Consider the following 13,849-nt stretch of genomic DNA (forward strand, 5'->3'; position numbering starts at 1 on the left):
TCCCCTACCCCTGAACTGGGGAAAATACAATTTCACAAGCCTTTACAATCCCAGCAAAAGCATGTGTAGTTTTTCTTTAATCTTCCAGGTAATGTCCTTGCCCCTCTCAATTGGTCTTGGGGTGACTGTTTACTCCAGTTCACACATACAGTCAAAAACAAAGATGCCTTATTAGAACTTGAAATCCCAACTAGAAGAGACATCTGGTCTTGACTTCTGGGATGCATAGCATACCAAAGGGCTAAAAACTGCCCCCACTGCTGTTATTTTTTTCCTACCACCAACCAGTCATGTTTTTATACTGCTGCTGTTGTGCGTGGTTTGTTTGTTTGCTTGTTCGTTTTGGCAAGATTTTTCAGACAAGGTTTGCTTTTGCCTTCCTCTAAGGGTGGGAGAGAATGTGACTTGCCCAAGGTGCTTTCCATGAACAAGTGGGGATATAAATCCTATTCGTCAAGAGTCTAATGCTCAAACCACTACATCACACTGGCTCTCAGAATACTGGGCTGAATCACAAACCAGGTTATGCTTCTCTGGCTGTGCAGGTGATTCTTGCCCCCAAACAGAAAAGACCTATGGGATACTATGGGATAAACAATCCAGTAAAGGTGCAGGCTGCATACTACACCTTTATTGCTTCCACAACATTTTCCACTGACTGCCATGGTGCTGGTGAACCACAATGGTGCAAGTCAGATGTTTGCCATCACAACTCACTTTTTTGATCATTAGCGAATTTGAACTTTATAACCAATTTTGGAACAATACAAATCCCACCACTGGACATTTTTAGCTATAGTCCCATCATGAAATCTGGCAATTTTCTGGTCAGTGGAGAGCAGGTATCCAGTTACTTTCCTATAGCTCGGGTCCTCCCTCTAGGTGTTTTGGACTTCAACTCGCAGAAATCCCAATCAGCTTACCAACTGTTAAAAAATTGTGGGAGTTGAAGTCCAAAACACCTGTAGGGCCAAAGTTTGCTCATGCCTGCTATAGCTGGACTCAGTGCAACATGCTACAGCCAAAGTGGGTTATACTAAGAAAATAATATAAAACACAACCATGCTACAGCCTAAGCAGGTTATACTAAGACAATATAAAATGTTATATTTTCTTAGAAAAAATAAAAAATGTTTCATTCAAACAGACAATTTTTTTATTCCAGCATTTTTTAAACTTGTGGGATATACTACATGCATAGACAGACACTTCTGTCCATCCTAAGGAGAGCTATTCAAAGATCCATATTCCAGTTAGGCAAAACACTACTGAATCACACGTTTAATTCCTGAATGCTTGGGAAGAGGAGAGGCACCACATGTATCTTGCCCTCACATATCAAGGAGAGCAAGAACTGAAAGAGTACATTGTTGTAACACCCACATTGGTAAAACCTCTAAACAGCTGGGAGCCTAGCTTGGATCAGAGAAGAGCTACAAAGCAGAAGCACATGATGGTGCAGCTGTTTCCAAACTATGTTATCAGAGGTCTGAGAAAGAAAAGGGGCCAGGGGAGGGAAGGGGAACAGTGTAATTACTTTGTCCATGACTCTGTCAGATAATACTAAGCTGATGGAGATTCCAGAATGGAACAGAGCCACATGACAGAGTCGCTGGAATTATTCTGTATATATTTTATGCATGCAAACAGAACTTTGGGACATACATCTTCTATTTTTCAGCAAACGGTCCTTTCTTATCTTTCAAGATACACGCCAAGATAATTTTAGAACTGAGCTAAAAATAATATTGTCACAAAAAGAACTGACAATACTAGAGAGCATAAGAAGCCATAGGCCTGCACCACAGAAGCAGCTGGAATCCCTTTTGGATCAGTAGATATGAGAAATAACTAAAAAGCAAAACAAGATGGAATGTTTAGGGTGCCACTGAAATTTCATCTAAAATAAATACTGAGGTGAACTTGGGTGGCTCTTCCCTCAGTAAATATAAGGGAGGAACTTTGAGGGAAGCCAGAAAAGTTTTGATAAGACTAATGCCAGGAGACTTCATAGGGCTAAGCACATTTGTATGAATTCATGCACACTTATTCTTACAACAACGTCTTCATATCTTGAGAGGCGGTAAGTATTTAAAGAATAAAACATACTGAAATGTAACCATTCTTGATACTAAATAAATCATTTCTTACACAGAAACACATTTTTCATTTAATATACAGTAAATTGATTGGAATGCTTTAAAAGAAGAAGGGGAAAAAATAGCTCTAGATATAATTACCAATTTTAATAAAATCACACCCAAGTCCCACATAATGCAATTTTCTACATGGCTACTCAGAAGCAGGCTACAAATTGTGTAATGTGAGTTCATCCCAACTAAGTGTGTGAAGAACTGCAGCCTCCGTCACCATTTCTACTATTGATTATCATCAATACACACTCTCAACAAGAAGTCAAAAAGAATGAACATAATTTGATTTACGTGGTCTTTATCCATCTTCAAGCTTTAAAACACACAAATACAGAAACAAACCAAAGAATGTATATACAGTAATCAGGCAATTAAAGAAAAATTAGATCTCCATGGTAACAAACTACAACGTAGATAACAAAAGGCCTGTCAACAGTTGCAAGACAATTACCAATACGGATTTTAGCATCAGATGGCTCTGAACCTTATGATCTTGCCTTTACCCTGAAACACAACAGATTAGATAATCAGGTATTGACTTTTCAAGTCTAAAACACAAGGTTTAAGATTTGAAGATTATGAGAAGAAATAGTTCTGATAATTTGAACTACATAAAAACAGGAGTTTAGCAAATAATTGAGCACATAGCTGATGTGTTTATAATTAGAAGCTGTAAGATACTACTGTTGATAACTGCTTTCAAGTTAACTTCGATTTATCGTGACCCTATGAATCAGAGATTTCCAAGTTACCTTATTCTTAACAGCCCTGCTCAAGTTTTGCAGACTCCTCTTTAAGCGACCCATCTGCCCTCCACTTTACCAGGCATTATAGTCTTTTCTAGTGAGCAAGCTAAACAAGAATACATAAGCGTGTTTCGGGCACATTATATATTTTAGGCTTCTTCAAACATAATTTAAATAATGATTTGACGTCAGTGACGAATCTATTTAAAATGAATGATTCTTTGATTTTTCTCTAATTAATTCCAACTTCTACTCATACGTTTCACGTATTTAATTCTTTTTAGTATTAACCTAGTCTGACACTCCATCCGCCTAACCATGGTTTCCAGCCCAGTTCAGAGCAAATAAAAATTATCATTGATCAATCCAAGTGTCACTTGAAAACGACAACCATGGTTTGCACTAAATGGGAAAAATGAATAAATGAGTCAAAGCACATGAGGGGGTAGCATATACACCAAGGCTCACTTATCTGATCTCACTCAAAAGGCATATAAAAAGTAATTCTCAAACTGCTATTGGACAAGAAGCTGAAGATAAGAGAACAACCCCTGACTTAGAGATCTCATAATGTATTTGTAACTAAAGCAAGATTTGCACTAAGAATTTGCTTTGGCTCACAGCCATGCACCTCTTAAGAAGTCTGTTAGTGTCCATTCAAAATCAATAAATGATCTAAAATGGATTTTTTCTCAAATTAGATGTAGAAATGGGAGAAAATATAAGAGTGTACTTAACATGCTTACTTGGTCAAATGCAGTTTTAATTTTCTTTAGGTGCCAGAGAGATAGCATGATCTACTAAAGGGATATTCCCGCACACTCAACATTGCTGAACCCACCAATTCCTAAGGATAAAATAAAGCTATATGTACAACCACTCCAGTCCTTATAGCACTAGGAGCTTCTAAACTTCCAGATCAGAAACAAGTGGGGCAGAGTGTTCCAACCAAATACGATTATTTCATGAATCGGTTTAGTCAAAATACGTATACAGTAGAATCTCACTTATCCAAGCCTCGCTTATCCAAGCCTCTGGATTATCCAAACCATATTTGTAGTCAATGTTTTCACTATATCGTGATATTTTGGTGCTAAATTCGTAAATACAGTAATTACAACATAACATTACTGCATATTGAACTACCTTTTCTGTCAAATTTGTTGTATAACATGATGTTTTGGTGCTTAATTTGTAAAATCATAACCTAATTTGATGTTTAATAGGCTTTTCCTTAATCCCTCCTTATTATCCAAGATATTCGCTTATCCAAGGTTCTGCCGGCCCGTTTAGCTTGGGTAAGTGAGACTCTACTGTAAATCAACTATTTCAAATTTTCCGAGTCTTTTGAAGAAGTCACAAGAAATAGGTAATTTAAACAGATCATAATATGTAATAATGGTCATATTTTAGGAAATATCCACAATTGCTTGGGTACACAATGCTTGACTATTGTGTACCCAGGCAACTAAATACCACAATATATGCAAGTGCTAGTAATCAAAGTTGTGGTGTAACATTAAAGGAAACTACATACACTGCAACTTATATTCGCTTTAATTATGCTCTTCCATTTTCTTTTGCCGTTATTTGGGGAGATAGTGCTTCAACAGGTGAATTCCTTGCCTTCCTGAAGTTAATATGATGAATAGGATGGCAAGCAGCATTTAAAGGGGAAACAGCAGTGTTTGAAAGGACAAAAGTGTCTCTGGAACTATAAGCAATCCCGATAACATATCCATAGGTAGAGCTACTGTTTTTGCAAAACAAAAAGTAAGGTTTTCCTATCTGGAAATAAGGGAACGAGGAACATCTTTTCTATGGAATAGAGTAAGAAGAAACCTCTAAGCACTGCAAAAATAGAAATCATATGTTTATTGTATAAAAAACCCTCTCTCCCACCTTTAAATTATTTTTTTACAATGTGTGCATTACAGTACAGGTTTGAGGGGGGTTTTTTTTGCTACAAGCATTTCTATATATAGGGTTAGGGGGGACACAAGAGTTAGCATTGTTCCACTAGTAGCTGTACAGCTGCTTGATTGCAAAAAGAAAAAAAAGCAGCAACAGCTAGTACAGGCTGAGTGAAGTTGTAATTACTTGGCAACTGCAGAACTGAAAACCAGTTTTGATGCTAGCATAAGGATGGAAATTGTAATCCTGCCTTTACACTACCCGTGCTAATTAGCAAATATACTTTTGCCAGTCATTTTCACTTCTCAACACCAAATGTATATGTAGGATTAGGAAGCTCTTGGTTTTCCAGTCAAATCCATATCCCACTTCTTCTGGTGTGTGTTATACCTGAGTGCATTAAACATGAATTCTAAATTGATCAGGGCTGTGACCTGGTAACAATTAATAATTTATTTATGTTCACTCTTCCTCACATTGAGACAAGTGACATTAATCAATGCCAAGACATGACTGAAAGCAGCATCTATAACTAAACGGTAACTACTCGAACCACATTTCCATGCTTTAGGGCAGGCATGGCCAAACTTTGGTCCTCCAGATGTTTTGGACTTCAACTCCCACAATTCCTAACAGCCTACCGGCTGGGTTGCTATCAATTTTCCGGGCTGTATGGCCATGTTCCAGAAGCATTCTCTCCTGATGTTTTGCCCGCATCTATGGCAAGCGTTGTCAGAAGTTGTGAGGTCTGTTGAAAACTAGGCAAGAGAGGTTTATAGATCTGTGAAAAGTCCAGAGTGGGAGAAAGAACTCTTGTCTGTTGGAAGCAACCATGAACATTAACAAAATCCAACTACCAGTATTTTAAAAAATCTCTAAAATCAGGACAGTAAATAAAGAATAACACTCAGAAAAAGGAGAATTTCAGACAGAAAACAATCAGAGCCAGCTAACACCTCCTAGCAAAGGATTCCCCTAGTCAGTAAGCAGCCAGACCTTGAATCTGCAAGGCCATTAAATGCTGATCAAGGTGGCCAATTGCTACATTAACACTTGCCTCCAACAGACAAGAGTTTTCTCCTACCCTGGACTTTCACCAGGTTAGGAAACCCTGCTATATAAACCCCTCTTGCCTAGTTTCCAACAAAGCTCATAACCTCTGAGGATGCCTACCATAGATGCAGACGAGACATCAGGAGAGAATGCTTCTGGAACATGGTCACACAGCCCAGAAAATTCACAGCAACCCATGATTCCAGCAATGAAAGCCTTCAACAATACCTACCAGCTGTTAGGAATTGTGGGAGTTGAAGTCCAAAACACCTGGAGGGTTGAAGTTTGCCCATATCTGCTTTAGGGCCATCTATAAACCATGCACACATGTCACACTTGCAACACTACAAGGCAGCTGCACAACTCCCGAGAAAGTAGTGTTCCAATTTTGCACAACAAAAATAATCCCAAATTCTTAGCAGCCAAAGGCCTCCAAAACATCCAATACCTCAGCCTTACCTGTTTCAGTAAAAACTTGTCTTCTGCATTGATTTTGAGAGAAATGGCCAGGTGGATGGCAGACAGTACCATGCCGCTGATGACAGCAGCCCTCATCCTGACCGGCAGCAAGGTGTATATGCTGTAGATGAAAAAGATAGTCCACCAAATGCCTTCAGAGGCACTCCGGGGCTGCATCAGCAAGCAGCCGACCACTTGCACGGCAAACACCACGAGGATGACGGAGTAGCACATGAGCCACATGTGGTCCTGGTGGAAGTCGTTGCGGTTGCAGACGGCGCCCAGGGCCACCATAAGGAGGATGGCCAGGGACAGCACCACCACGTAGGGCACCTGGTAGCGGCCATGGACTGTGTGGAAGAGCAGCATTACCAGGCAGACCAGGACCAGCACGGCCATCAGCATGGTCAGGCTGCTCTGATTGAGGCGAAAGAAGTAGCGCTGGTAGAGGTGCTCCAGCTTCTCTGACTGGAACTTCTTGGACCTGAAGACCTGCAGCAGGGCAGCGCAGCAGCGGCCCAGGGAGAAGACCCTCTGGGACCTCCTCTCGTCCTCCAGCCGCTCCTCCTCCTCCTCCAGCTCCTCGATCTTGGCCTTGATGCGCTTCTCCTCCAGGCCAAGCTCTACAGAGCGTGGGCGCACCTCGCCTTGCTCCGCGCCGTAACGCCTGGGGCTGGTGCCCAGTGAGGGCGGCTGGCCCTTGTCAAGGCCTCCGTGGTGGTCCTGCCAGGCGGATTTGGACCTGAAGCTCAGCATCCTGCAGCCACTCACCCCGTGGGGGTTCCTGCTTCCTCCGCCTGGGAGCTCATAGTCTTCCTCGCTCCTCCACCTGCTTGCCATGGGGGAAGACCTCCTGAGCGAGGAGGCCCTGGAAGGGAGTGGGTAGGAGTAGCCATTGGCCCTGGACTCGGCAGAGGCAGAGGCGGCCTCCCCCCAGGCAGAGCGGTGCTGCTCTCCTCCACCTCCACCTCTGGACAGAGCAGCAGCGGCAGCAGCAGTAGAGGCACCAAACCCCGGAGGGCTCACGCTATTGGAGCGGGACATGCCCCAACACCAAGGGGGAGGGATTGTGCCTCAAAGCAAGGAGCAGGCGGAAGCACCAGGAGGAGGAATGCGACTCATGGCCTCAGGAGGACCAATCTCCAAAGCTGCTGCCAGTCTCTCAGGGGAGGATAGGGTTTCCAGAACTTTTGAGGAGTCAGTCCAAGCAAAACAAAGTTCCCAGAGATCAAGGAATATCCAGCTCCTTGGAAACCAATCCCTCTGTGTATCTGCCAGTCAGTCAGTCAGGAGCCAGCGGTGGCGCAATGGGTTAGACCCTTGTGCGGTTCGAATCTGGGGAGAGCGGGTGAGCTCCCTCTGTCAGCTCCAGCTCCCCATGCGGGGACATGAGAGAAGTCTCCCACAAGGACGGCAAAACATCAAAACAACCGGGCAACAACCTTGCAGACGGCCAATTCTCTCACATCAGAAGCGACTTGTAGTTTCTCATGTCGCTCCTGACACGAAAATAAAGTCAGTCAGTCAAGGAGGGCGCCGGGGAGGGGAGAGCGCGGTCCTTCTTCCTCCTCCACGATGTCAGCAACAGCAACAGCAGCTGCCGCTCCAGGCCGAGCCGCTGCCCGCCCTTGAGAACCAGGCTGCCTCCGGGCCCCCGAGGGCTCCCATATCCAAGACCCGGGCGGGCGCATGAGGAGCGCAGAGGAGGAGGTAACGCGGCGCCTCAAGCCGAGCGGGAAGGCAGCTCGGGCACCAGCCGCATCCTCCTCTCTCTCCCCTGGGGGTCAGAAGGGGCTCGCGGGGGCCGCGCTGCCCACCCTCCTCCGACGGGGCTGCTCTCCCTTTTGCCCCGGCATCCTCCTCCGTCGGGGGTTGTCTGTCTCAGGGAGGAGGGAGGGAGAGGGAGAAGCAACCCGCCTATTTCTTGGTCATCTGTAGAGAAGGAGGAGGCTGAGGCCGCGGGAAGCCGCTGGGGGCATGGCTGGGGGTTGGGGAGAGCCCCCTCAAGGCGGAGGAAGCATGCGCCGGTCGGTTGAGTGAGTGACTGAGGGAGGCAGGGAGGACCTTCAGAGCATCCTCTATGCAGGCGGGCGAAGGGAGAGGATGGAAGGAGGAGGCGCAGACTCTCCTCTCCACTGCAGGGAGAGCGCGGAGAAGCCTCACGCAGCGAGGCAACGTGTGTGTGAGGAAAAGGCAGGCGCGCGCTCGCTCGCTTGAAAGGCACAATATATACACACACACGCGGGGCGCGCGCCGCCTTGGATGCTGCTGCTGCTCCTATTGCCGCCCTTTTCAATGCAATCGCGAAGCTCACGCGCCGTCCGCAGCTGCCTCATCTGGCCCTAAGTGCGGGCGGGCGCGCGCGTTCGCCCTCTCTGTCTCTCTCTCTCTCTATCGCGCGCGCTCGCCCTCACTAACGTCCCTCCTCCTCCTCTCCCCGCTCCCGCGCGCCCTGCTCTGTTCTGCTCTAGCTCCGCCGCTCACCTTGCGGCGGGGAAAAAAAAAAGCAGCCTCGCCCGCCCCTTTCGAAAAACCAACCAACCAACCCTCTTCTCCTAGCTCGCTCGGTGGAAACCACGCCCCCTTCCTCCCCCCTCTCCAGTCTGGAAAGCGATTGGATAATCCTCGGCCGGCGAATTCGCGCCATTGGGCAGCTCCAAGAAGCTGACAGGATTCTTGCCCAATACAAAACCCTCGGCCTGAAGGGAGGCGGAGGAGGAGGCGGGGAAAAGGGGAAGCTGTGGCGGGAGCGGGCATCTGCAAGGAAAAGAAAAGGCGTGAGGGAAATTTTTAACTCATGGGGGGGCCGACGGGAATGGATGGTAAAAGGACGTCATTTCTCACCACACTTGTCTACTCTGGGAATCTTTAACCCTCTCCAAGGGTGATATAGTACATCGTGTGGAATTATGAGGATGGTTATAAAGCAGGTATAAGCGGCTGAGGGGGAAAAGGAAGTGGCCTGAGACTATTAGGAATTGTGGGAATTGAAGTCCAAAACACCTGGAGGGAGGGCCCAGGTTTGCCCATGCCTGGTCTACACACACGCACTATACACACATACACACATACATACATACATACATACATACATACATACACCAGTGGTTCCCAACCTATTTTCGACCAGGGCCCAATTAGCCAGGGTCCACTCGCCAACATTAGTACCAAAAGGGTTACGAGTCAGTTTTTGGTCAACTTTAGATTCAGTTTGATTATTTGGGGTGCTGATTAAGAAAATTGCATTGGATAGACTACACCAGCTCTAGTTTCTGATACAGAACATATGCCATCCAATAGTCGCCATCTGCTCTCCTACAGAAAACCATATTTAATAATCTAGAACTGATGTGGTCTATTCAATGCAATGGTCTGCGGAAAATAGAAGAACTAAAATAAATTAAATTAAAGAAGAAGGTGCTTTGCGGACCAAATTTTCGTTCCCACGGCCCACAGGTTGAGAACCACTGATATGTACCATGTGCGTGTGTGTGTTTAGAGTTCCACTCTACCTTTTCTTCCCTGTATGAAAGCCAAAAAAATAAGACTTCACACACAAAAGATGGGAAATGGCTTTGGGTACTGTTTCATTATCTGGGCAGAGGCCACAAAGGACACTAGAGAGAGAATGTTGGTTCATTTTATGGGGGTAGAGGATGGGTTGAAGGAGGAAAACCATTTCCCCCTGTGTTCCCTAAACCAGTGGTTCCATATCTTTTTTTAACCAGGGACCTCTCTCCAACATTAGTACCAAATGGGTTATGAATCAGTTTCTGGCCAACTGGATTCGGTTTGGTTATCTGGGGTGCTGATTCACAAAATTGCATTGGATAGACCACATCAGCTCTAGTTTCTGATACAGAACATATGCCATCTAGTAGTCGCCATCTGCTCGCCAACAGAAAACCGTATTTAATAATCTAGAGCTGATGTGATCTATCCACTGCTATTTCCTGAATCAGCACCCCCAAATAACCCCAGGAACAGGCCTAAAAACAAAGACAGCAAGAAAACAATTTTTTTGGTTGGGCTGTTATTATCTGTAATAATAACGGTGAGGCTGCGGACCATATTTTTAGTTCTTGTGGACCACTGATGGTTCATGACCCATAGGTTGGGAACCACTGCCCTAAATGGTTCTTACCTGTCTGAGTGCATTTCCTCATACCAACCTGCCTGAATGTTAAGATCTTCTAGCAAGATTCTCCTCTTGTTGCCGCCACCATCACAAATGCAGTTGGCAACGACAAGAGAGAGGGTCTTCTCGGTGACCGTTCCAACTCTTTGGAAATCCCTCTCCAAGGAGGTTAAAACAGCCCCTTCCTTGGCATCTTTTAAAAAGCAGCTAAATATCTTCCTGTTTGCATAAGCTTTTGATGAAGACACAGTGGGCTATTTTCTTGACTCAGTGGTTGTGATCTGTTGATCTGTATCAGTATGAACGATGGCAGATTGTATATATCTAACCTTCAGTTTGTCTGAATTTTTCTGTTACATGTCTTTAACTGAGCTGTATGCTTTCTGAATATTCTGGATGTCCTCAGCAGTAACCATCCATGTCCACAAGAAAAAGAGTTTGTGCTAAGAACAGATCTGTATTTCCAGTCTGAAGCTCCTCCAAAGGGCTTCTTCCTCAATCTGCTCAGCCCCCAAGCAGCAAACAATGTCCACATGCCCTATTTTGTAGAATGCCTTCATTTACTCTACTGATTTAATGCACTTTTAAATTGCCCACTAACCAAAGCTTTATATGTGCTTTACAATCTGTTGGAACTATAAAAGACTTTAAATGCCATAAAACAATGACTGATGAAGCAGAACATTAAGCCAAGATAAAACTGGCAGCAATTAAAAAAATTCAGCACAGAAAACCAAAATTAAAATTTATCATCAGGAGAAAGAAAAGGGGCAGAACAGTTAAAAACATCAAAACAGTTTATCAAATGACCGCAAGAATAAAAACACTTGCACTTGGCACCAAAAAGACCATAAAAGTATGTGCCAGGCAAAACTTTACTGAGATGGTATTCCATATATAGTATGCTGTTGCTGAAGAAAGCCCTCTTTCTTGTTGCCATCTGCCTTGCATTGCTTAGATGTCCAGGGTTGGGCCTCAACTGAATATTAAGGCAGGTAAGTATGGCAACAGATACTCTTTCAGCTCCATAATTTGCACCTCTGCAAATCAAGAGACAACACTGGCCATCCCCCTGCCATGTAGGAAAAACACAATCAAAGCACCTCCTGTACAACAAACAGATGCTTTTCTTCTTGTACAAGGATAGAGATGTTTCAGTTATGTAGGCATCTTCGCTAACCCCTAAATGTTAGAAACAGGACAAGACACATTTCCATTTTCTCGTTAGGCTGGAGAGAAAAAAATATAACCCTTACAAAACACACTGATTATGTTGGCACTTATTCTAATAGCTGATGGATATACAACATGAATTGGGAGTCAGGGCAATAATCAAAGGGTCCAAGCATTCCTTTCCAGGCAGAGTGAGGGCAGTAAGTACTGCCCTCACTCAGATGTGGTGAAATTATGGCATCAAATAGATCAAATTAGTCATGTCACAACTCATAATAAGAATTTTAAAATACTTTGGTTTTAAGGCATACAGAACTAGCTTCCAGGCTTCTGTTCCACATGGAAGGTAAGCATGGACATTAGAAAGATGTACTTTAAAGGTCCTGTCTGATCTTGGAAACTAAGCAGGATCAGCCCTGGTTAGTGCTTAGATGGGAGACCACCAAAATATCAGGTGTCGTAGGTTCTATTTCATAGAAAGGGACCAACAAAACTAACCTGTGAATTTCTTGTCTAAGAAAACCGTATTAAATTTATGAGGTCACCATTAGGTGACTTGAAAGCTCAAACACACACTCATTCTAAAGTTCACGTACACAAGGGCATTTTGGCTGTTTACACTGTTGTAGTTGTTTTTCTCATGCTTTTTAAAAGTTGTGATAAGATATCAAAATACATAAAGTAGGTTAGCTGGCAAAATAAACCATTAAAATAAAGTTCAGTAATTGTAAAGGAAGGACTGCAGCACAAGCTTTGCACACAGAAGATAGTCACAAGTTCAGTCCCAAGGAGGGCTTGGCAATCCTTATGAAACCAAAATATGTTGGCTAGCCTTGGGTACTAAAATGTGCTTTCTCATCTCTTCTTAAAGGATGCCATCTGCAGCAAAATGTCTTGGGCAAGCCTGTAAGAGGCAAATACTATCTTGGAATTATACATAATATGTGTGTGTGTGTTGAAGTGGAGGTGAGAGATAGCTCCATCAAGAACACATAATCTATTTCTGCATTAATAGCCCTAACCCATTAGCAACTATATCTGATCCAGTAAATATTATTCAATTGCCTGGTTTTTCAATTTACAACGAAGCCCCAAAGATCTTCCTGATATTTCTTGAACTAGCTGATTAGCAAAGAAAATGCCAAAGAATATCCTGCAGGTGCAGTTCTTCAGACACATGGTGGCCTCAATATAGCCTCCCCCTTATCATAGCATACAATACCAACATGCAAACATATGGCAGAGCATCATTACACAATGCCATGCTGAACAGCAACACTGCTCAGTGACCGAGTGCCACCGTTCAACACACAATCCACAACTCCAATGGAAAGCATTGGATCTAGAATTGCAATGTATAATCACAATATCCGCTGGATAATGGAGGAAGCCAGGGAGTTTCAGAAAAACACCTACTTCTGCTTTATTGACTATTCTAAAGCCTTCGACTGTGTGGACCATAACAAACTGTGGCATGTGCTTGGTGGTATGGGGATACCAAGTCACCTTGTCTGTCCCCTGAGAAATCTGTATAAAGACCAAGTAGCCACAGTAAAAACACACCACAGAACAACAGACTGGTTCAAGATTGGGAAAGGAGTACGGCAGGGCTGTATACTATCGCCCTACCTATTCAACTTGTACACAGAATACATCATGTGACTTGCGGGGCTTGACGAATCCAAGGCTGGAGTTAAAATTTTGGGAAGAAACATTAACACCCTTAGGTATGCAGATGATACCACTGATGGCTGAAAGTGAGGAAGAGCTGAGGAGCCTTATCACCAAGGTGAAAGAAGAAAGTGTAAAAGCCGGGCTGCAGTTAAACATCAAGAAAACCAAGATCATGGCAACCAGATTGATTGACAACTGGCCAATAGAGGGAGAAAACGTGGAGGCAGTGACAGACTTTATATTTCTAGGTGCGAAGATCACTGCAGATGCAGACTGCAGCCAGGAAATCAGAAGACGTTTACTTCTTAGGAGAGCAATGGCCAACCTCGATAAAATACTGAAAAGCAGAGACATCACACTGGCAACGAAGGTCCGCATAGTGAAAGCAATGGTATTCCCCATAGTAACCTATGGCTGCGAGAGTTGGACCATAAGGAAGGCTGAGCGAAGGAAGATAGACGCTTTTGAACTCTGGTGCTGGAGGAAAATCCTGAGAGTGCCTCGGACCACAAGAAGATCCAACCAGTCAATCCTCCAGG

At 44.1% G+C, this 13,849-nt stretch overlaps 1 protein-coding gene across 1 annotated transcript in view; it reads right to left on the reverse strand.

Moving 5' to 3' along the window:
- adcy5 (adenylate cyclase 5) overlaps positions 1 to 8,792 on the reverse strand; it is a 296,120-nt gene extending 287,328 nt beyond the window's left edge. Inside the window, exon 1 of the mRNA XM_062967408.1 lies at positions 6,326 to 8,792. Within this exon, the coding sequence (XP_062823478.1) occupies positions 6,326 to 7,369 (1,044 nt within the window). The 5' untranslated portion in view covers positions 7,370 to 8,792. The remainder of the gene's footprint in view (positions 1 to 6,325) is intronic.
- Positions 8,793 to 13,849: the final 5,057 nt, after the last annotated feature.

Source organism: Anolis carolinensis, chromosome 1 (genome assembly GCF_035594765.1).
Source record: "Anolis carolinensis isolate JA03-04 chromosome 1, rAnoCar3.1.pri, whole genome shotgun sequence".
Lineage (NCBI taxonomy): Eukaryota > Metazoa > Chordata > Lepidosauria > Squamata > Dactyloidae > Anolis > Anolis carolinensis.